This window comes from Panthera onca, chromosome D4, assembly GCF_046562875.1.
Source record: "Panthera onca isolate mPanOnc1 chromosome D4, mPanOnc1 haplotype 2, whole genome shotgun sequence".
Classification (NCBI taxonomy): domain Eukaryota; kingdom Metazoa; phylum Chordata; class Mammalia; order Carnivora; family Felidae; genus Panthera; species Panthera onca.
The window spans coordinates 28,835,097-28,857,389 of NC_138351.1; the positions used below are offsets into that span (position 1 = coordinate 28,835,097).

Here is a 22,293-nt window from a genome sequence, read left to right on the forward strand (position 1 = left end):
GCACTCAATCAACATGTATGCAAAAGGAAAAGGAAAGAGGGAGGGAAGGAAGGAAAGGAAGGAAGGAAAGAAGGAATGAAGAAAGGGAGGAAGGAGGGGAGAGAAAGAAGGTAAGCTCTTCAGACAATCAGAAGTCACCTTTGCCCAGTGTGCCATTCTGTGTCACACTGACCCGGCTCAAACTCTGGCAGGTTCCCGGGCTGACTATGCTGTTGAAAAAGAGATCCAGGTCTCATCTCTATCTTTCTTAGAGGTCTCAGGTCACCCACCCCCCTTCTCGTCACCAAGGTGTTCATTAGGAGGCGCTCGGCTTGATGTCCGGCTTCTGCCAGTGGCCGGGTTTGTTAGAGCTCCTGGAGGGAAACCGTGGCAGGAGATGGTCTGATAGCATCTCCTCCTGCTGAATGAATGTCATCTCTTTCACCTTTCCCACCTCTTCCTCTTCCCACTCTTCTTCCTCCTCCTCAAATCCATCCTCAGACTCAAGGGTAGGACCACTCTGCTTTAAGCCCATTTTAAATCACAGCTTTCCACGTCTCGGGGGCTGGCTCAAGAATGGGCAGCTCCAGGGGCCCCTGGGAGGCTCAGTTGTTTATGCATTTGACTCTTGATTTCAGCTCGGGTCATGGTCTCACAGTTCATGAGCGTCAGCCCCTCGTCGGGCTCTGCACTGACAGCGCGAAGCCTGCTTGGGATTCTCTCTCCCTCCGCCCCTCGCCCCTCTCCTCTCTCTCTCTCTCTCTCTCTCTCTCTCTCTCTCTCTCTCTCTCTCTCTCAAAAATAAATAAACTTTAAAAAAAAAAAGAAAGAAAGAAAAGAACGGGCAACACCATCCTTCAGATTGGTGAGTGTCCCCTATCTGATGGGCAAGTGGTCTTTCATCCTGGGATTTCCTGGTTGTCAACAACAATTAGAAGCTTTCATTTGAGCCCTTTGGGCTGGATTGTCAGGGAGAATAGACCCAGTCAAGGAGCAGGAGGAGAGATGGGTCCCTGTGTTTCCCTGGATAATAATAGCCTTCCCTTGTTTTCAACTAGATGAGACTGACTGGTTTTGGAATAAACCTCCATCTATGGCTGTGCCAGCTTGGTTTACTTCCCACTGGCCTTTTGTTCCAGCACCTGTTATGGTGACCCAGGCCGAAGCGATGTCTGGCTGCCCCAGCTTTTCGTTTGCTCCAATTTTCTTTGGCCTCATTATTTCTGTGGGTCTCCAAAGCTTGGACAGAAGCCATTAAAATAAAAAGAGACTTGGTGTGTGCTGTGGTCAGTCTTGCTGTTGCCTGTATTTCCCTTTATGTGAGTACTCTCTGTACTTCGGGAAATCGGTGTGGATCAGTTGGAAGGTGGGGCTGGTTTCTCTCTCAGCCCTTTCTCTACCACCCCCATCCCCACCATATTGCCTGTGGGCATGCTCCTCATCCCTTGTCACATCACGCCAGTGTGCAGTGCACGTGGTCATTTGTTTGGAGCACGGGGTGGGGGGGGAAACAGCTGAGGCTGTTTGTGGCCGGAGATGGCCACCCTCAAGGTCCAGCCAGGCAGCTCTGGCCTCCGTCCAGACACCTAAGGGCTGGGGCCCCTGTGCCTCTGAACACTTGTACCCCATTTGTGGTAACCAGGTGGGCGGGTTTGGCCACTGAACTCTGGGACACCATAGCCGCAAGGCCATACGAGGCCTTTCTAGTGGGCTTCCTGCCGAAACCAGGCCAGGCAGGGAGTCCTCCGTTCCTGGGGCCACATGTGCCCAGCATTCCTGCATCTCCTGGCCCCCCTAAACATCCCAGGGAGTGGACAGTCTTTATGGTCAGCGTCGTGTGTATCTCTCTCATTGTTGGTGTGGCGTTTCCTGAATGTTCTCCAGGCTCCACATCTCTCTTGAAATATAGGGCCCATGACTGTCTGCAGTCCTCAGGATGTTGACTGATGTGGGGGACAGGCCTTGGGCCTCAGGCTCTAAATCCACACTGCATTCCCAGCACATCTGTTAAGGATCTCCTCTGACCCCGCGTTCCCTCTCTGGCATGCTAGCATCTGCTTTTTCTCATCTGAATTTGCTTAATTTCACTGAATGTAGACATTTCTGACACTCCCTCTCTACCTTCCCTTTCTTCTTCCCCACCTGGGTGGTTCCAGATCCAGGACTCCTCATTGCTCTAACCCAGAAACCCAAGAGTCTACAAATGTCCACACTGGCTCCCAACACGACCCTTTCTTGCACACTACTACCTCTTTTCAAGGGTATCCTTTGGTCTCGTGGAATTATTTGGGAAGCAGATTGAGCCATCTTCCACAAAGGTTTCCATTCTTGTAGTCTTACACTTTTCTCCTCTTTACCTTCTTGAACTGATGGACTCCATCGTTTGCTTTTTGTTTGTCTCTAGAAGTTTTCTGGATGCTTTAAACTGATTTTTATCACTTTGGCACATTTTTATGCTACCTCACTCCATCCATTCCTCTTTCCCAGGTCTCTGGGGGGGCACTATGGTGTATGGGAATCCACTGTAGGAGTGACGATCACCATCATAAGACATGCTGTAGGCGTCACCTGTTACCTCAGTGCCTGATCCTGCAAAAAACAACCATCAGCGTTTTCTTCTCCAGAGAGCTGGCTCTAACCAACCATGTCTCTGAACCACTAGCATATTTTCATGCGTTGCAATCATTTTGATCTGGTTCATGGGCAGAGGACAAGTAGATTCTATTCCCAGAAACAGGAAGAGAGAAACAAAAATGTTTTCGGTTTTGGTTTATTGGCTTGTGTTATAAATGTCTCATTATATTCCTCATAAGTCTTCTTCAATGGGAATCTTCAATGTGGAAAAAAAACAAAACATCCCCCCCGCCCCCAGTACCTTGTCTCACTGGGAACTGCAGCCTCTCGTTTGAAAATCTGACTCAGAAAACTGTGCCTCCGTTTCTGGCCTTGAATTTAGCATGCCGTCATTTAAATGAGGGAGGTGGATAATCTTATCAGGGACCACTTGGACTGGAGCACAGTTGCCTATTACACACCATCCACAGCCGCTGCCATCTTCTTAACAGCTGATTAACGTGGGCAGCTCATGTCTGCTGGGATTGATAAGGCATGGTGTGGTGTTTTTGTTTTTGTTTTTTTTTTGTTTTTGTTTTTGTTTTTTGTTACCAACCCAGCATTCTGTTTCCATCTCAGATACTGGAAAAAAGTCATGATTCTGCTCTTTCATCTATGAATGAAAGTGATTGCTTTAAAATCTTCATTTTGCCATGGTGGCAATGCTTTATTTTTACTTACTTATTTTTGAGAGAGAGAGAGAGAGCGAGGGAGGGAGCATGAGTGGGGGAGGGGCAGAGAGAGAGTGTGGGAGGGGCAGAAAGAGAAGGAGATAGAGAATCCCAAGCAGGCTCCACTCTTAGCACAGAGCCTGATGCAGGGCTCAATCTCATGACTGCAAGATCATGACCTGAGCCAGTATCGAGTCTGATGTTTAACAGACTGAGCCGCCCAGGTGGCCCCGGTGGCTATGCTTTTAATCCAGCTTCACAGATGAGTCCTTCATGATGGTAGAAGACAAGATTTTTGAGGTAAGGGGATCTTGGGGATCTCAACTTATTTCCAAATGTGAATCTTTCCAGATCGGAATCTTGCTTTCCCTACCATAGCTGGCAGAATTCATGGGTTTGTTCCTTTACGCACAAAGCATGCATGCCCCAGAGCATATAGACCAGCTCTCCATTTATTCAATACCATGTCCTGTTTACTTACCAATCACAACAGTCTGTCCCCCTTGAATCGAGGAGTTCCCATGGATCTGAGGAGTTCACCTGGATGTAAAAGAACTAAAATAAAATGGGTAGTTCTCGGAGAGTTTGGGGGATCAGGCAGAGACACCCAGATGGAGTGGTTTATGTGGTGGGCCGGAGGCGGGTTGGGAGTGGAGGTTTGAGGCGAGTTAGAACTTCTGTGGAGGTTTCTGGGTATCAAAGCGGAAGGATTTTTGACATTTCCTGAGCAATTACTATATGCCTTACTCTGTGCTAAGTGCTTTTCATTTCATCTCATTTAATGGAAAAGCCATAAAAAATGTCAGCCTCTTTCAAAAGCTTGGCCTTAGAAGCAAAACCCCTAAGATAAGGAGGTGAAACATTTCCCCTGTATGTGGAAGGTAACTTAAGGGTCTGTATTTTTTTTCAGAACAATTGCCATTCATTGAGGACATTTTATGTGTCAGGCACTTAGCTAAGTACCTGGCATATCATTTAATCCTAACAAAAGCCCAGGGAGGTAGGACTCTGAGGCCCCATTCTGGGTGTCTTCTGCTGTGTAACAAACTACTCGGAAGCTTAATGACAGCCATCATTTGTTTTGATTTTGAATCTACGATGTGGGCAAGGGTTAGCTGTTCTGGCTTCTCTCTGTTCCCTGGAGCATCAGCCTGGCCACTGCATGAGGCAGGATGGCCCCCTCGAATATGGCTCTCTCACTTGACCAGCACGATGGTGCTGGCTGTAGCTGGGAGTTCAGTCAGGGGTGCTGGCTCTTCTCCATGTGCACCATTCATAGTGCTGCTTGTGTTCACCCACAGCATGGCAGCTGGGTTCCCAGGCTAAGTTTTCCAAACAGGAAATGGAAGCTGCCAGTGTCTTAAGACTGATGTGGGATCACTTTTCTCATCTGCTATTGGCCCAGCAGACACAGAGCCTACTCGGGTTCGAGGTATGGAAAAAGAGACCATGGCTGTCAGTGGGTCATGTAAGAATTTGCAGCTATCTTCATTCTACCAGAGGCCCAGAAAGGTTAAGTGCCTTACCCTGTATCACACAGCTAACATGTGGCGAAGCCCCCTGAGCTCTGCTTCTTAGGGATTCTGTGACACTCCTGAGTTGGTCAGAACACCTGACTGACCTCAGTCCAGGTTTCTGTACCTTTTCCTGCCATTAACTTGGCCTCTATATCAATCCCACCACAGCTACAGAAACCCAGTAAAGCACATCCTAGAAACATTCCTAAATCACTTTACTTGGTTTTGGAATTGCCTTTAGGAGCAAACTTGGAAGAATCTTAGACCTAAGAAGAAAAGACCCAGGGGTGTATGAGAACCATTTTCGGATACAGGAAGGATGGTGTGTAGGTCCCAGAGTGCCTTGTGTTCTGTTGGCCGTGTTGTTCTTGAGCAGGGCTTCGCCAACTACAGCCGGGGAGCCAAAGCCTGCTGCCTGTTCGTGCACAGCTCTTGAGAAGAAAATGGCTCTACATTTTTAAACGGTTGAAGAAAAAGGCAAGAAGACTGTGGAGCAGAGTCGAAAAGTTGCAACAAAGACCAAATAGTCCATGAAGCCTCTTGCACAAAAGTTTGTTGACCCTGGTTCTAGAAGGCAGAATTAGGACCTGTGTTACCAGAGCTACATTTCAGGTCTGCATAAGAAGACATTTTCCGACTAGACATGAAGAGGAATAGCAGCCCACAGCTGGAGGTCATGCAGGCAGGTGGCTGTGCCTAGGATACTATAGGTCAGTGGTGTGCTGGAGAAAAAAAGTGTGTAACATCTAGCTCTCCAGGCAAGAGGAGCCCTGATTTGTAAAGTTTGTCTATTTCTATGGTACAAATCCCACCATGGCCAATTTCCAGTTCTGATATAACATCACTCCAGGAGGAGTTGGGAAGAGAGGCACATAATCTGCTCTTGGAGCCCCAGTTTCCCACCATGACAGGTTCAGGGGACCGACCATGTGTCACACTGCCCCTCAGGTAGCTCCTAATCTAGGGACACACCTGGGTTTGGGGAGGAACGAAAATGCTGGAAAACCTTTGAAATTCTACCTGCCTCTCTGGGCTCACGGGGAACCGCTATTAGTATCTACAAACGCAGGACGACTAAGTTCTTGCTCTGGCTTCACAGCGACTATACCCCACCTGCTATTCCATTGTCCCCACATTTGGTTCAAAAATCTTGATTTCTTCAAAGAGTGACAAGTGTGACTGCGTCCAAATTTAGAATTGGTCTAACAAAGCATCACTTGAAGCAAAGTTATAAGACAAATCACAGATCGGGAGAACACATTGGGAATATAGAAGAGATCAAGGTTTTGTGTGGAGAGGACAATGTAACACTTATCAGCCAATTAAAATGGAAAAACAATTGACAGTCCAAAAGGAAAATGGGCAGAGTGTAGACAGTTTACACCCATTCAGATACAAAAGGCAGAAAAACGTGAAAAATGAGCAGTCTTTTGATCCGAAAGGGCAGCAGTCTCTCTGTTAGCAGGGACAGGTAGGATACAATGGTGATTCATTTATGTCATCCATTGGATTGGCCCAAAGTAATAATACCAAGCACATGATCTGGGAAACCATGGCACGTTCACCAGCTACAGCTGACGAGCATAAATTGAGATTAAAAACAAGCCTAGCCTATGACCTAGAAATTCCAAATTGGGCTATACATACATCCAAGAGTCCAGAAAAACTCTCACCTCTTCAAGAGGCAAGTACACACACAAAAATCATTGCGTTATAGTTTGTGATAGTGAAAAATCAGAAGCAGCGTTAAGTCCATCAGCCAGGGAATGGCTGAGTAAAACTTTGGTCTGGAAAGCCCCATGGCCGTTGGGCAGCAATGAAAAGGGAGGGCGCAAGAGCTGTTTCCCAGCGAGCATTGCCAAGGTGGGATCGCTAATTGCACAATGACGCATACAGTCTGGTATCATTTCCGTTCTTAAAATGTAGATGAAACAGTGCTGTGCAGTTCACAGAACATACTGAGAAAATTCTGGAGGGCTACAGGAGATGATAGGTGGAGAGAGAGAGGGCCGGGACCTGGCAGGAGAGGGATAGTCAAAAGGGTCTTTAGTTTTATGTATGGGTGTGTTAATTTTTCTTAAGGAGAGTATATTGATATATTTCTTGGATAATATTTTTAAGAGATATTTATGTATTTCTTGGATAATATTTTTAAGTTAAAAATGGAGTGACTTCTGTAAGAGAATGTGCCAGCTAACTGGGTAAGCACAGATCTGTGGGGTTGGCCATCTGGGGGCTTCATGGGTGAGGTGGGGGAGTGGCTGGGTGTGGTGGTCCTTTTGGCCCCATGAGATTGAACTTCCCTTGAGGACTGTCCCTCATCACCTCTCTCAGCTCCATACAGGCCTTGGTATTCTCTCCACACTCTTGACTAAGCAAGAAATCACGTCTTTAATCTCCTGTGGCACAATCTAGACAGGGCCATGTTACGTCTTTATTTGACAGGAGAGAAATAGTCACATTAAGTGGATGGTGTTGCGTTGGGACTGCCAGTGCTTCCTCTTGCTTGCAGGTGCCTGCCTGCCCCATCAGGACCCACTTTCTCCCATTCCCTCCCCCACCTGGCTGCCCTCAGGCACATCTAGATTCCTCTCTGTCCAGACCCAAGGAAACAGAGGCAAAGCCCACCTTCCCCCCCTTTTCCCCAGGTTTGTGCCCCAGGAATGACTACTCATTTCAGGGAAGCCTTGGTGTATAACCAGTGAGCAGCCTCACGTCCCTCCTTGGCATGGCAGCCATGTCCAAATCCCACCCCGTAGGCTCGCATCTGGACGTGAGACACAGAGGGCAGCTCAAAGGTTTTCCTCACCCGGACACCTATGGTTAGGTGGAGTGAAGGCGAGGGACGGCTGCCTGGAATATTGATAACACTTGTCGAGTGCCAGATGCTCTTAACCGAAGTCACATTTTCTCCTTTCATCCCCGGTAGTAATAATGAACAGTAGGTTTTATTATCTCCATTTGATAGACAAAGAAACTGCCTCTGAAAGTAACTTAACCTATCTGAAGTCATAGAGCGCAGACTGAAACCCAGAATGTCTGCCTCCAACGCCTTTTACCCTTTTGGTGATGTTCCTCCTGTAGGGATTTCATTCTAGAAACCCTGGGAAGGCTCCTCCCTGTTTCCTGCACAGCCTCTTTGGGTAAAGTGAAAGATCACTTCCCCCACCCCACCCCCACTGTGAATTTTGGGTGCCAAGCATGCTGTGTTGTGAGGATCCCCAGAACTCCTCTTAAGTTGTTACTTGAACTTGAATTTGAGGTGAAACAGGCAGAAAATGTATTTTCAGATATAGTTTATGTTTTGGATTCAAAGGAGGCAGGGCTAATTCAGAGGAGGTGTGAAGTTAGGAACTCCTTTGATGCTATTTATACAGTGCCTGGGGGATAACACAGTATCTAAACAGAGAATGTGTTCTCAAGCCCCCAGGCTACTGCTGACCTTAAATTCACACCTATTTCACAAATTCCACAAGGAGGGGGTGTTGTGTTTCTTTCCCTTCAGATTACCAGCTTTGCATTCCTCAAAGTCTTCAATTACCTGGGGGGTTTCCTTTTGGACCCTGAGAGGTGACAGTGTGAAAGCCTTCCAGGGCTACCCCCTAGATTAGCAAGAAGGAACCTGATGATGACAGTAGAGCACTGAGCTCTAATTTTTGTTCAGAGGTAGAGCCAGGAAGAAGGCGGGTACTTGCCTTCAACACCTTCACATCACGTCCCGCACGATGTAAGAGAAGGATCATCTCAAAATGTTGGGGAAGTTACTTCAGGACAGGACCAGATATGCATTTTTCATTCACATTTGTCTGATGTGAATTATTTTTCTAGTTTATATATTTATTTTGAGAGAGAGAGAGCGAGCGAGCACGCGCGCACGAGCACACGGGTGAGGGGCAGAGAGAGAGGGAGAGAGAGAATCCCAGGCAGGCTCTGCACCATCAGCATGGAGCCTGATGTGAGGCTTGAACTCATGAACTGCAAGATCATGACCTGAGCCAAAGTCGGACACTTAACCGACTGAGCCATTCAGGCGCTCCCTGACCTGAATTTAAAAGTTTTTATGACGGTGCATGAAGGGACCCTTCTGTCCTAGGAGAATCTGAAAACAAGGCTAACAAAAGACATGAGCAGATTAGGATTATCCTCCCTCTTACTTCCTCCACTGGTCCTGAGACGCTGTAGCCAGCCTGTAACATTTTGCTTGCAGCCTGTGAGCAGCTACTACCTGTTATGGGTTGAGTTGTATCCATCCCCCCCAAAAAAAAAAAAAAAAAGAGACAGAGATGTTGAAGTCCCAACCCCCAGTACCTCAGAATGTGACCTTCTTTGAAAATAGAGCCTTCATGGACATAACCAAGTGAAAATGAAGCCACTAGGGTGGGTGCTAATCCGGTTAGACTGGTATCCTTGTAAGAGGAGAAATTTGGGCATCACACACAGACCTGTGCATGAGGGCAGAGGCCTGGAGTGGTTCATCTCCAGCCAAGGACACCAGAGGTTGCCAGCAAACTGCTAAGACCTAGGAGAAGCAAGGAAGGTCCCCTTAGAGAGTTCAAAGGGATCAAAACACTGCTGACACCTCAATTTCGGAGGTCTAGCCTACAGAACTTGAGACAAGAAATTTCAGTTAGTTTGAGCCAACCGTCCCCCTCCCCCATTTGTTGGTGTGGTCCTAGCACACTAATACAACTACCTCTAACTCACCCTCGTAAAATACTCCTTCAGGTGAAGTAAGGTTGAGAATTTCAGTTTGTCTGTCACAGGTAATGTGACGTGTGTTCCGAGGAAGATTGCAGTGTCCTCTCCTGTCCTACGTGTTGTGTAGAATGTTGAAGTTCCCCCCATCAAGAGATGAATTCTACATCTCTCCTCTTGAATCTGGAGGAGATTTTGACTTGCTGTTGAGGCTGTGTGACTGTTGAGGCAGCTTCCACCCTGGAACGCTTGCCCTGAAGCCATGAGCTTCCACACAAATGGTCTCCTTGTCTTGAGTCTGCCATGCTGTCAGGAAGCCGAAACTAGCCCGCATGGAGCCATGACTTTACATGGAGAGAAATGCCCAGAGAGCCCCCCGGTGGTCCATCATCCCTGTGCTTTCAGCTGCAGCTACTGTCTGATTGCACCTTGATGACAGACCCTAAGCCAGAGCTACCCAGCCAAGCCTTCCTGGATTCCTGATTCACAGAAATCGAAGGAGACAACAAAATGATTGTCATGTTTAAAGCCACTAAGTTCAGGGAGATATGTTGCACAGCACTAGATAATCAGAATAGTTACTGTACTCTGTGCTTTGCATTGGTTGCTTTCTTTTAATTTAAATTTAAAAAATAGATTGTATTCTTACTTCTGGTTAAATAGATTGGTATTCACAGAAGCGGGAACACAACTGCAAAATCTCAGTAGCTTAACATAATAGGATTTATCTCTCACTCAAGTACAGTGTGGATGTTACAGGTTGGGTGGGTGGCCTCCAGACAGTGGCTTGGGGATCCGTATTCTTTCTTCTTAATGTCTCTGCTGCCCTGGTCCTCCTCAGAGTCCCCTGCTGGGCCATCAGTGTTCAGGTAGCCAAAGAGACAGGGGAAAGAGTGAGTGGAGAATAGTGCAGGATATTTCAGGGGCCAGGCCTGGGCCTGAAATCCACAACCTAGGGCCAGAGCTGGGGTTGGGGGCCTGTGTGCTGAGGCCTATCCAGTCCTAGTAGTCCAAGACCTGAATGTGTGTCCTGAATTGTTCCAGTGGCCCCCTCTTCACCAAATGGGGAAATCCAGCCCAATGCTGATGAATTCTAGCATTTACCTTGAAATGCTCATCAGGTATAGTTATCTTGTAGCCAAGAGCCCCTGCAGTTTAGGTCACGACCAGTCCTCTTCCAGAACAAGTCCTACTATATCTTGGACAATTCTTAGCAAAAGTCAGGGACCCTGAATAGTGTTATAATTCAGAAATTGGAATTCTGTAATAGTTTCTCTGTGTCACTCTGAAGGCACTGTGTTTTTAAAATTCTACATTCTGTGGGGCGCCTGGGTGGCTCAGTCGGTTGAGTGACCGACTTCGGCTCAGGTCATGATCTCACAGTCTGTGAGTTCGATCCCTGCGTTGGGCTCTGTGCTGACAGCTCAGAGCCTGGAGCCTGCTTCGGATTCTGGGTCTCCGTCTCTCTCTGCCCCTCCCCTGCTCATGCTCTGTCTCTCTCTGTCTCAGAAATAAATAAACAAAATTTTTTTAAATTCTACATTCTGTGACAGCAGCCTTTTAAGGGAGGTATTGGCGGCAAAGGAAGGCATGGGGAGGAGAGGAAACCTTCCTATTTTCCAGCTTTCTTGGTGAAAACAGCAATGCTTATTAGCATGCATTTCACACAATTTCCATGATAATGCTGTAATTTAAAACACTCTGAGTCAAAGACCTAATAAAGGAGGGTAGACTTGCTTTCTAAATTTGCTGCACAGATTGCTCATCTCTCTCCCCATCAATCTTCCTTCTCTTAAGCAAAATGTAAAATTTGGAACGAAGAGTGGAAATACCAAGGTTTTGGCTGATCTTGTTAGCATTACCCTGCTGTTCCCCAACAACATTGTAAGCCTTTGAGTTCTGGTTCTAAGCCTGTATATGGAAAAAGTCCTCAGGTTACTTTTTGCCCTTCTGAGATTTGGGGGCTAAGTGGGGTAAATTATCCAGTGATGCTTATAATGCCCCCAAACCTTTGCCAAAATCATGTAGTGTTGATTTCCTTGGTTAATGACTAAATAATTGATGAGTTTTATCAAATTTAATATTTTAGAAGCCATATTTAAAATTGATGGCTAGAACATCTGCCTTTCCGTGTGAAGGAGAATGAATATATATGTACGGCCTTCAGGGCAGTAGGAAACCAGTGATGGGTCCAGGCCCAGTGAGGTGGGGGCTCTCCCAACACTCCTGAAGTCCAGCTGAATAATTCCCTGGACGAACCACAGCATGGAGCTCATCATGAATGCCTGAGATTTGAACAGGGCCTGGAGAAGGATGATGGAGAAACCAGAGATGATTCAGGTCTCATTCCTCTCAGTCTTGACCAGGCACCGCCACGTTGCAGGCTGGTCCCTCACTGTCCTTCACTCTGGGGGCTCCAGGGTTGTTCTGGTTCTCATCTCTGTGATCAGGAGGCACTGTTGGAGTTAAGTTGCTCGAGAAAGGAAGACTGAATAGGGTAGAAGGTGACCGGGCCCAGAGAAAGACAAACCTGGTTTCTGTTGGCTGAACCAAGTGAACAGACCCAGTTCAAGATAGTGTTCTGTCATCTACTGGTCTGTAACAAACTACCCCCAAATTTAGTGGGGTGCAGGGTAGTTCCCAGGGAAGCAGACGTGTGGAGGATGATTATTAAGAACTGCCCTTGGGATCAAGACTTGGAACAGAGGGGAAGGAACAGTAGTGGACAGAAGAGGTCGTGCTGCCTTGCAGCTCAGTGGCAGCCCCAGTGGGCCCAACAGAAAATTCTGAAGGAATTTTAGAATTGCTCCAGGTTGGACTGAGTTGTCCTGGCCTTTATGTCACGGTAGGCAAACTACAGCCTATGAGCCAAAACCAGGTGGTCACCTGGTTTTGTAAATAAAGTTTTATTGGAACACACCACACCCCTTCATTTACAAATTATCTAAGGAGGCTCTCACCTTACTTGGGCAGAGTTCAGTGGTTGTGGCAGAGCTATATAGCCCCCAAAGCCTGAAATATTTATATCTAGCTCTTTATAGACATTTGTTCAGCCCAGCTTTATGTTCCTGTGCTCAGCAGCCATTGGATGTGACCTTGAACGGCAGCTTGTAGCAGAAGGAAGCTCTGGTATCCTCCTAGTAGTTGGATAGTGCGTCCTTCCTCCATGGGGAGCATGGGTGGTATTCATGGTGCCCTCCATAGTGGATCAAAATGACCGTTTTATTTTGCACATGATTTTGTGGGTCAGGAATTCTAGAAGGGCTCAGAGTCTGACCTCCATGGCCTCTGCTGGACAGAAGGATCCACTCCCAAGATTTCTTTCTTGCTTAATGCTCCTTGGCTTCTTTCTCTCTTCATGGGGCGTCTCATCTTCCAGGGTTTCTTCATACCGCATGGTGGTTTCGGGACCATCACACTTCTTACATGAGGACTTCGGGATGTGGTAGCCATAGGTCTATGAAGAACCACATTGAAGCTGGCACAGAGTCACTCTGCTATGTCTTATTGGTCAAAGAATCAAGGGGGTGGAGCCACAGAGGCACAATCACAGCGCAGAAGAGCACGTGGCATGACATGCTGTGGCGCCATCCTTGGAAAATACCAGAATGTGTCGGTGGGCCAGGTAGCTGGCTCACCCAGGTCACAGAGCTGTTTATGCTTCCCAACCGCACGGTCACCATCATCACTTGGGTGGCTTGAAATGACCATGAGAGGAATAGGACAGCTCAGGAATGGGCTTTGTCCCTGCCCCCAACCCCAGGGAGTCCATTGTTAAACATGCACCTGCACACCATGCTGCTGTGGGAGGGCTTTTACTTTGAAGCCAGAAGACAAGAAAAACAGTGTTTATTGAGCGCCAAGGGGGTCTACATATCCTGAAATCTCCAAACAACTCTGTGGGGTGTGATTGACCCTTATTTTACAGAAGAGGGATCCCAGGCTCAGTGGAAGTTGGGTAATGGGAGAGAATTTGAACTGGGGTCTTCTCACCCCTTGCTGTCCCGCTTCACAGAGCCTGGAGCCCAAGGAGAATGAAATTAACTGCTTCTCCAGGACCAGAAGGAAGCTCAGGTCAGACACAAGGCAGGGAAAGCTACCAAAGGGAAAAGGAGCAAAGACCTGGGTTGAAGTGGCAGTGGGGTTTCTAGGAAGGACCCAGGCCTCTGCCCTGTGCTGACGCTTTCGATACTGGAAGGTTTTCCCCATTTCTAGGCAGCCAACCCCCAGCCATTTCTCACTGTCAAGAAACTTCTGATGTGTTGAGAAGCGTGAGCGGTCTGTGTGAGCGAGGGGGAGTGGGGACGCCCCTGAAAGCGGGGCAGAGGGAGGAAAGGTGGGACCAGCCTCCTCTATCAAGCTGCACCCCCTCCTTGCGAGCGCACTGGTCAGGCCAGTCAGTGGGTTTGAGGGAAAGCAGGGCAGGAAGGGGGCTTTCCTCTGGGAGCCCTGGGGCAGGTGGCATGGCAGCCCACAGGGACGGTCTGTCCCTCCTTTAAATGGCATCCATTCCGCTTCCTGGACCTCAGCCTCATGCCAGACCTGCCAGCCGCGTCATGTGTATTTATTACCTTTCATTCTCAAAATCGTCAAAGGAGTAGGTCCTGTTATACCTGTTTGGTGAGAAAGTGAGGCCCAGAGAGAAGGCATAACCTTGTGGCTGCAGAATTAAGGTTTGCACTGGGTGTGCCAGCTCTGGACCTCACCCTAGCACGCGGCCCAGGGCTGTGCGATGCACCTCAACGACGCCATACAGCCCAGAGAGTAAGGAAGCACCCAGGTGATAGACCATCTTGCTCAAAATTAGTTGGTTTGTTTCCCTGTTTTCCCCTGGAGTTGAAGGAATCCCTCTCCCTGTTTTGTTGTTTTTAAGAGGAGTAAGGAGACAGAAAAGTGAGGAGTGTGGGGAGCCAGTGTGGGGTCCACGGCCAAGGGCTCCATAGAGAGGAGAGTGCAGTAAGGCTAGGAGGGTGCAGGCAGGGAGGCCACTGCTGCAGGAATGTCCTTGTCACCTGCAGGTCTCTGTCCCCCGGGCCGGGCTCCAGGCCTCCCTGGCTGGCTCAGGCTCTGTGGCTTGTGGCATATCTGCGCGAGCCCTCTGCTGGGGTCCCAGGGGCGGAGGAGCCACCTCGCCTTCTGGATAAACATCCAGACCTTAAATATCAGAGGGAGGCCATGCAGCAGGAGGATGCAGTTAAAACTTTGAAAAATGGCCCTCACTTTTTAGTGTGCTAAGAATCCCCTGGGGGCGCTGGTTAAAAATTCTGCGTTTCTTGGTGTCCATCTCGGAAACTCTCAGGTAGCAGGCTGGAAGGGAGGCCCAGAACCTGTATTTTTAATTTTTTTTTTTTCTTTAACTTAATGTTTATTTATTTTTTAGAGCCTAGAGAGAGAAAGAGACAGAGCATGAATGGGGGAGGGGCAAAGGAGAGAGAGGGAGAGACACAGAAGACACAGAATCTGAAGCAGCTCCAGTCTCTGAGCCGTCAGCACAGAGCCCTACGTGGGCTCAAACTCACGAGCTGTGAGATCAGCCAAAGTCAGACACTTAACCACCTGAGCCACCAGGTGCCTCAGACTCTGCATGTTTAAAACACCCCGAGCAATCCTAATGCTAGTGGAGCTGGGGCCAGGTTAAGAAAAACAACAACTTAGAGGGTGAAGGGGCAAGATCTGACCCTGTTCTTTAAGACACAGACTTTTGTCATTATAGTTTAATCTCGTAAGCACTGTTTTTTTTTTCCTCTGGATGTAGAAGTGGTATGTATGTTTATGGAGCTGTCTTGCTGAAAGAAAGATAATGAACACAGCAGTTATGTGCGTAATTACAGTTAATTATTATGTTGTGAATGTATGGTTAAACTTGAGAAAAGATGAACTTATAAAAACTCTTATTAAAAGTTCCCTGTTATTTGCCATTAATTACTGCTGTAGATTTCTTTGGGGAGTTTGTTCATTTATCCACTGGATAACAAAGTTTTGAGCTCTTGCTCTGTGGCTGGGACTGTGGGAGAACCTGGTGGATGGCCGGGGGCTGACCTCTGTCCTTTAGAGATTTACAGTCTGGCCAGGGAGACTGATTGATAAATCCCCAAACAACCTCATGCATTTCAATTTTGTGTACATGTATTCTTTTTTTCTTTTAATTTTTTTTAATGTTTATTTATTTTTGAGACAGAGAGAGACAGAATGCAAGTGGGGGAGGGGCAGAGAGAGAGGGAGACACAGAATCTGAAGCAGGTTCCAGGCTCCGAGCTGTCAGCACAGAGCCCGACGCGGGGCTCGAACCCACGAACCGCGAGATCATGACCTGGGCCGAAGTCGCTTAACCAACTGAGCCACCCAGGCGCCCCTATTTTTTTTTTTTAACATTTATTCATTTTGAGAGACAGAGAGAGTGCGAGTGGGGGAGGGGCAGAGAATGGGGGAGGGGCAGAGAGAGGGCAAGACACAGAATCCGAAGCAGGCTCCAGGCTCTAAGCTGTCAGCACAGAGCCCATCGTGGGGCTCGAACTCATGGACGGTGAGATCATGACCTGAGCCGAAGTCGGACGCCTAACTGAAGCCCAGGTGCCCCAGTGTACATGTATTCTTATTAGTGAAGGTATTTGTTAAATTCATTATGAAATGTGATTTTTTAATAAATATGTAAGTATTTATATATAAATGGATATAAAACAACAACAAAAAATCCTTGTAGGCCGTATATTGTGATTTGGGGTTTAAAACAATTGATTAGCATACGGATTATGAACTTTCCAGGTACTTTCTGATTGTGCTAGGAAGATCTATTCTATAAATGCTGCCCAAAGTTGGCTTATAATTTGTTTTTTTTTTAAATCAGTGAATTAAGACTTCACCTGTAAGTATGTGTAACGAAGATGTTTTAAATATACATTCCTCCCCCCCCCCCCCCCCCCCCGTCACGTCTCTGCTCCCTGCCTTCATGTGTGAACATAGCACATCAGGAGAATGGTATCCAGGTGCTTTCAAGTACAAATGGGCAGAATTGTCAGCCCAGTGGTGAGAAGCATGAATTCTAATTCCTTGCTTGGCAGTTTCGGCTTGTCCTTAGGCCATTCTTTTGCCTGAAATTTGAGCACACCAATAGTCTACAAGAGAACAAATCTGTATGAAACAAGCATCCTCAGTAACCTCTGCTTCCTGGTTTTCAGAGTGGCAGGTGGGGAGCTGTTCGACTTCTTGGCTGAAAAAGAATCTTTGACTGAAGAGGAAGCAACTGAGTTTCTGAAACAAATTCTTAATGGTGTTTACTACCTACACTCCCTTCAGATTGCCCATTTTGATCTTAAGGTACGTTGCTGAGTGTAAGCCGGAGAGAAGGTTATGCAAATCCCAGCATTGGTGGTTGGCTATGAAAAATTGAAGCATCTGAAAGAGATACATTTTTTTAATCCTGTATGGGTTTTTGTTTTTTTTTTAGGTTTATTTATTTGTTTTGAGAGAGAGAGAAAGGGAGGGAGGGGCAGAGAGAGAGGTAGAGAGAGAATCCTAAGCAGGCTCCATACTATCAACGTGGAGCCTGGTGTAGGGTTTGAACCCATGAACCATGAGATCATGACCTGAGCCGAAATCAAGATTCAGGTGTGTAACTGAGCCACCCAGGTGCCCCTATCCTGTATGAGCTTAACAGATGGAATTATGAAGATAAATTACCAGGTATATAATGAATGCCTACTCAAGGATTCCTAACCTTTTGTGGGATAGAGGCTTAGGACGAATGATTACATTCAAGAATCCCTGGGGAAGAATCAAAGGGGTTTACCAGCCAGATCTCTAAGCTGCTATTGGTTATGCAATGTTTTCAGCTTAGAGTGGCCACTGGCTGTCCAGTTTGCATCCCCTGTGGCTGCAGGGCACGTAAGGTGGAAGATGTCTTGATCTCTCCTCTCCCTCTTGATGCAAAGGCCTGATTTTGTCACCGGCCATCAATCAAGACAGCCGCGGAGATTGGCTAATTGGGTCTTTGCCTGTCTGGAGGCACAGCACTGTGGGGGATATAAAGGCATGTCCTAGTTCTAACTGTCAGAAAAGCTATGGTGTCTCTAGGAAGGAAAGGCATGCACAGGAGCAACATACAGTGACAACGGAAGAATTGAGGTACAATCTGAGGCATTGAGAAGGTAGTCACAAAGAAGCATGCGGTCGACTGACAAGTGAATGATTCAGATCGTTGGAGCTAGGACAAGGCTTCAGAGGAGGGAGGACTTCCTCCATGTTTCTTGTAGCAATGCTGTCAACACCCCATCCAGATCCCCCCAACACTCGCTAACGCACGCCCTGAATACCGCTGCTGGACACCCCTGTGGCTCCCTGCCTGATGTCTGGTTTCTGGCCCTGGGAGCTGGAAATGCCAGAGTAAAGCCCCACAGAGGCCGCTGTTAGCAATGGAGGACGGGGAGTCGGTGGATAAATACCCCAGCTCCCTCATGCTCCAGCTGGAAAACTCAGTGCTGCTCCTCCTTAAGTTCCCCAAAGGGATTGTACTCCAGTCACCTTCACCTTGACAAGACACCTTGTGTGGGTTTCCTTCCTTCTGTTTCCTGCCTCCCCATCCTCTCCCAAGTATTCCCTGGAGCCTGCTCCTACATAAGCCACTTGCACCCGAATCTCTGTCAACAAGTCTGCTCCTGGGAGAACCTAAACCACAACATTTATTTTTCCTGGTGTTCTCTTACAACTACCCTGTTACCTGTAGGTTTTGGTGGTTTTTCCGGGGTGGGGTGGGGGGCAGGGGACAATTCTACCACTTTGTCTTCAGCATAATATATCATAGCTCTTTGTTTTTACTGTGGTGAAATAAACATAGCATGAAGATTACCTATTTAACCATTTCTAAGTGTACAGTTCAGTGGCATTAAGTATATTCACACTGTGGTGCAAACCAGCACCCCCGTCCATCTCTGGAACTAGTGGATCTTCCCAAACTGAAACCCTGTATCCATTAATCCCGAGCTCCCCATCCCTCCTCTCACAGCTGCTGGCAACCACCCTTCGGCTTTCTGTGTCTCTGAATTTGCCTATTCTAGATACTTCTGATAAGTGGAATCATACAATATGTGTCCTTTTTCGTCTGACTTGTTTCACTTAGCATAATGTTTCCAAGGTTTATCCATGTTGTAGCATGTTTGATGAGTTGATGGACATTGGGGTGTTTCCACCTTTTGGTTTTGTGAATAGGCTGTTTTGAACACTAGTGTACTATTTCTGTCTCTCTCTCTCTCTTTTTTTGAAGCCTGAAAACATAATGCTTTTGGATAGAAATGTCCCTAAACCTCGGATCAAGATCATTGACTTTGGGTTGGCCCATAAAATTGATTTTGGAAATGAATTCAAAAACATATTTGGGACACCAGAGTTTGTTGGTAAGTTTTTTTTTTACTCCTGTGCTCATTTATTTCTCATCAATAATATGAATTATACTGGCAGAAACTCCCCTGCTGTAACATCATTTATTTCCCTGGTACATATTTCTGGTTTATATGTGAAAATAGAATCTGTTGATTCACTTTCTCTGAAAACTAAACATGCGTTTATTTCCTCTTAGCTCCTGAGATAGTCAACTATGAACCTCTTGGTCTTGAGGCAGATATGTGGTAAGGAGCATGTCCTTGATGCTTTCATCTTTCTGCTTTAGTGTACTATTCTTCTGACATTTGTTTCTGTTTTCGTTTTGTGTCTAGGAGTATTGGGGTGATAACCTATATTCTGTAAGTACCAAAATCCACGCCTTGTATTCTTTTCCTCTTTCTTTGAGACCATATGTCTTATTAACCATCTATATGTCATGTTGATCTCTTCAGTTTATGCATGCTTTTTATGTAAACATATTCATTTCACACCCCCAGAACACGTGTAGTTTATACTAATTAAACATTTTCTCCTAATTCGCAATGAGTCATCAGAAACTACAGCCTAATCACTGAAGGAAGCGTGGCTGTCCATCACTGCTGAGAAAATAGGAAAGCGGTGTTTTTTTAAATTTTTTTTTAACACTTATTCATTTTTGAGAGACAGAGAGACAGAACATAAGTAGAGGAGGGCAGAGAGAGAGGGATACACAGAATCTGAAGCAGGCTTCAGGCTCTGAGCTGTCAGCACAGAGCCCGGTGCGGGGCTCGAACCCACAAACTGTGAGATCATGACCTGAGCCAAAGTCGGAAGCTTTTTTATTTTTTTTTTAACTAAAAGATGCTATTCCAGATTAACTTTTTAAATGCATCCTATGCATTAAGCTGAAGCTGTTGTGCGTGACAACTAAATGCCCTGTAAAACGTAATCGGATTCTGAAGTGACTGCCCAAGGACAGATTATCATATTATTCCTCACTCCCCTTATTAGATATGCTACGAATGACATGATATCCCAAGAGGTAATCATTCATGTTCTGCACCCCACTTTATTAACAGCCTCAGTGGGGCCTCCCCATTTCTTGGAGACACTAAGCAAGAAACGCTAGCAAATGTATCTGCCGTCAACTACGAATTTGAGGAAGAATACTTCAGTAATACCAGTGCCCTAGCCAAAGATTTCATAAGAAGACTCCTCGTCAAGGATCCAAAGTGAGTGTCCATTATTCCTGAGGGGTACTTGGCCGTGGCTTCAGCAGGACCAGGGCCAGCACTTGTATTGTGCATGCGGACCACGTTTATGAGAGCCTGGTGGGTTCCACGTGGCAAAGGAAAGCATGCCATGTGGAACGCTTCAGAAAATGCAGGCGGGGCCTTTGCACCTGCTCAGTCAGTCCCTGCAGACACAGTAAGATAGTCACAGAAAGACTGACTTCTTTCCAGCTTTCTTCCACGAAGCAGGCCCTGAACTGCATTTTCCAGAGCATCTGCTTGGTAGGCCCAACTGGCATGGAAACAACCTCAGTGTTTGCTTCTATGGTCACAGCATTTTTTTTCTTTCCCCTTCCCCCTACAAAGGAAGCGAATGACAATTCAAGATAGTTTGCAGCATCCCTGGATCAAGGTAAGTTGCATATTGTGATTGGTTTGGTATTATAGGACATCCCAGAATGCATTTGCCTTAGGCCTAGTTACTGTGGGGGTCTCACCACAGGTCACATCTGAAGTATTGGTTTTGACATTGGTGCCCTATTTTAAGATGGTGCACAGATGAGAGTGTCCTAATGATCACGGAGATGGAGGAGAATAAGCTATCACAATGCAGGATTGTAAACGGGGAGTTGAAGGTCAGTTGTAAATGGGTCAGGTCTACTCAACAGCCATGTTTGGTTTCACCTGTGGGATGTTGGCCCAGAGAATATTTTAATTTTTTGGAATTAATTGCCAACATTTAAATACCGTATCAAATCTGGATTTCCAGCGTCTGTTGAAAAATCTGAATGTCTACCAGTACTGAGCCCTCATTCCATAAGGCCACCCAAACCCTGCACAGCTGCCTTTGGGCCAGGGCCAGCAGCCGCCCCCTGGCACAACGTATACCTTTACATTACCTGCAACACCCATTGCCATTTGGGTTAAAGAACTGAAGTGCTCCGGCTAGAACAGAAAGGACCAACGGTGAGGGAACGTGGCAATTACAGAATAAAGTCATGGAACCGGTGAGGGGATTATGGTGCAGCAGCTTGCATTGCAGAAGTAGGGTTGGGGCATCCAGAGAGCTTTGCTGCATGAGCTCCTAGCAGTTGCGTGGGTTCCCTGAGGAGGCAATGGTGTCTCCTCTCATCAGTAGAACTAATGGCCTCCCAAAAAAGATGCGGTACAACGGATCCTAATGCTATCAGCCAGGCCAGATTTGCTAACCTCTGAGTTCCCTACCAGCTCTAAATTATTACTTGATGATATATTAAGTTCAAATGCCTTATAACATAACCTCACCACGAATCTTGCCATTCCCAAACTCTCAGTCCAGGAAGTTGAAATTTAGCCTGTTCTGAGCCCAACTCTTCAGCTTTTCCCAAGACCCAGTCTTTGTGGATTTTATCAAACCCTTAGCCCTAAGAGTTGCCCTCCGGAGACTAGGTTCCTAGCTTTTGCAAGTTATCCCAACTTGTTCTGTTATTTTACTAAGGTGAGTGTGTAAGCATCCTAACTAACTACAGGTTTCCAAAAGTTGTCATGTAACCCATTTCCATCTTGGAGTGTTCTAAATTTGCTTTCTTGGACTTTGATTTTAGCCTAAAGATACCCAACAAGCACTTAGTAGAAAGGCGTCGGCAGTCAACATGGAGAAGTTCAAGAAGTTCGCAGCCCGGAAAAAGTGGAAAGTAAGATTGTTTGATAGGGAGGGATAACTAATTTATTTTCTCCGTGGCACTCCCTGTGGCCAGGCTCATCTCTTCTGACATTGACCTTCAAAAGTGCATCCTTTTTGTTTTTTTCAATTGACTCTATAGTCTTCTGCACCATTAAACACTATTTTCAAAAGATAAGCAAAAATAGTATTCAGTCCTCTTTAAGTCTTATTTTTGCATGTAATTTTGCATTTGTTTTAAATCAAGACCATTCCCAAGGCAAATTTTTAAATCAGTGCAACAAAATTATAGTGTAATCTTTTCCTAAGTTCAACAAACCACATTTTGAATAACTCTGTTCTTTGTGGTAAGCAGCATGGGAGTGCATTTATAGTAGAACTTGTCTAAATGGTTCTCTGAAACCAGCCTTGGTCTATGAATGGTTGGGATGGGGGTTGGGGTGGGGCCATGAGCATTTGTACTGTGGTCTCGTGTTCTTTTTCAGTGTGAATGGCTTCTGCAGGGGCTGTATGGGGCATGGCTCTAAAGGGCATTCCAGTCAACCTTGAACAAATAGAAATTCAAGGTTGAGAAG

At 46.5% G+C, this 22,293-nt stretch overlaps 1 protein-coding gene across 9 annotated transcripts in view; it reads left to right on the plus strand.

Moving 5' to 3' along the window:
* Positions 1-22,293, plus strand: part of DAPK1 (death associated protein kinase 1) — a 188,592-nt gene that overhangs the window by 111,158 nt on the left and 55,141 nt on the right. For all 9 annotated transcript variants that reach the window (XM_078436895.2, XM_078436896.2, XM_078436889.2 and 6 more), the window contains exons 4-10: positions 16,651-16,789; positions 18,732-18,861; positions 19,044-19,092; positions 19,180-19,206; positions 19,906-20,058; positions 20,425-20,470; positions 21,642-21,731. In XM_078436895.2, coding sequence (XP_078293021.1) covers positions 16,651-16,789; positions 18,732-18,861; positions 19,044-19,092; positions 19,180-19,206; positions 19,906-20,058; positions 20,425-20,470; positions 21,642-21,731 — 634 coding nt within the window. The remainder of the gene's footprint in view (positions 1-16,650; positions 16,790-18,731; positions 18,862-19,043; positions 19,093-19,179; positions 19,207-19,905; positions 20,059-20,424; positions 20,471-21,641; positions 21,732-22,293) is intronic.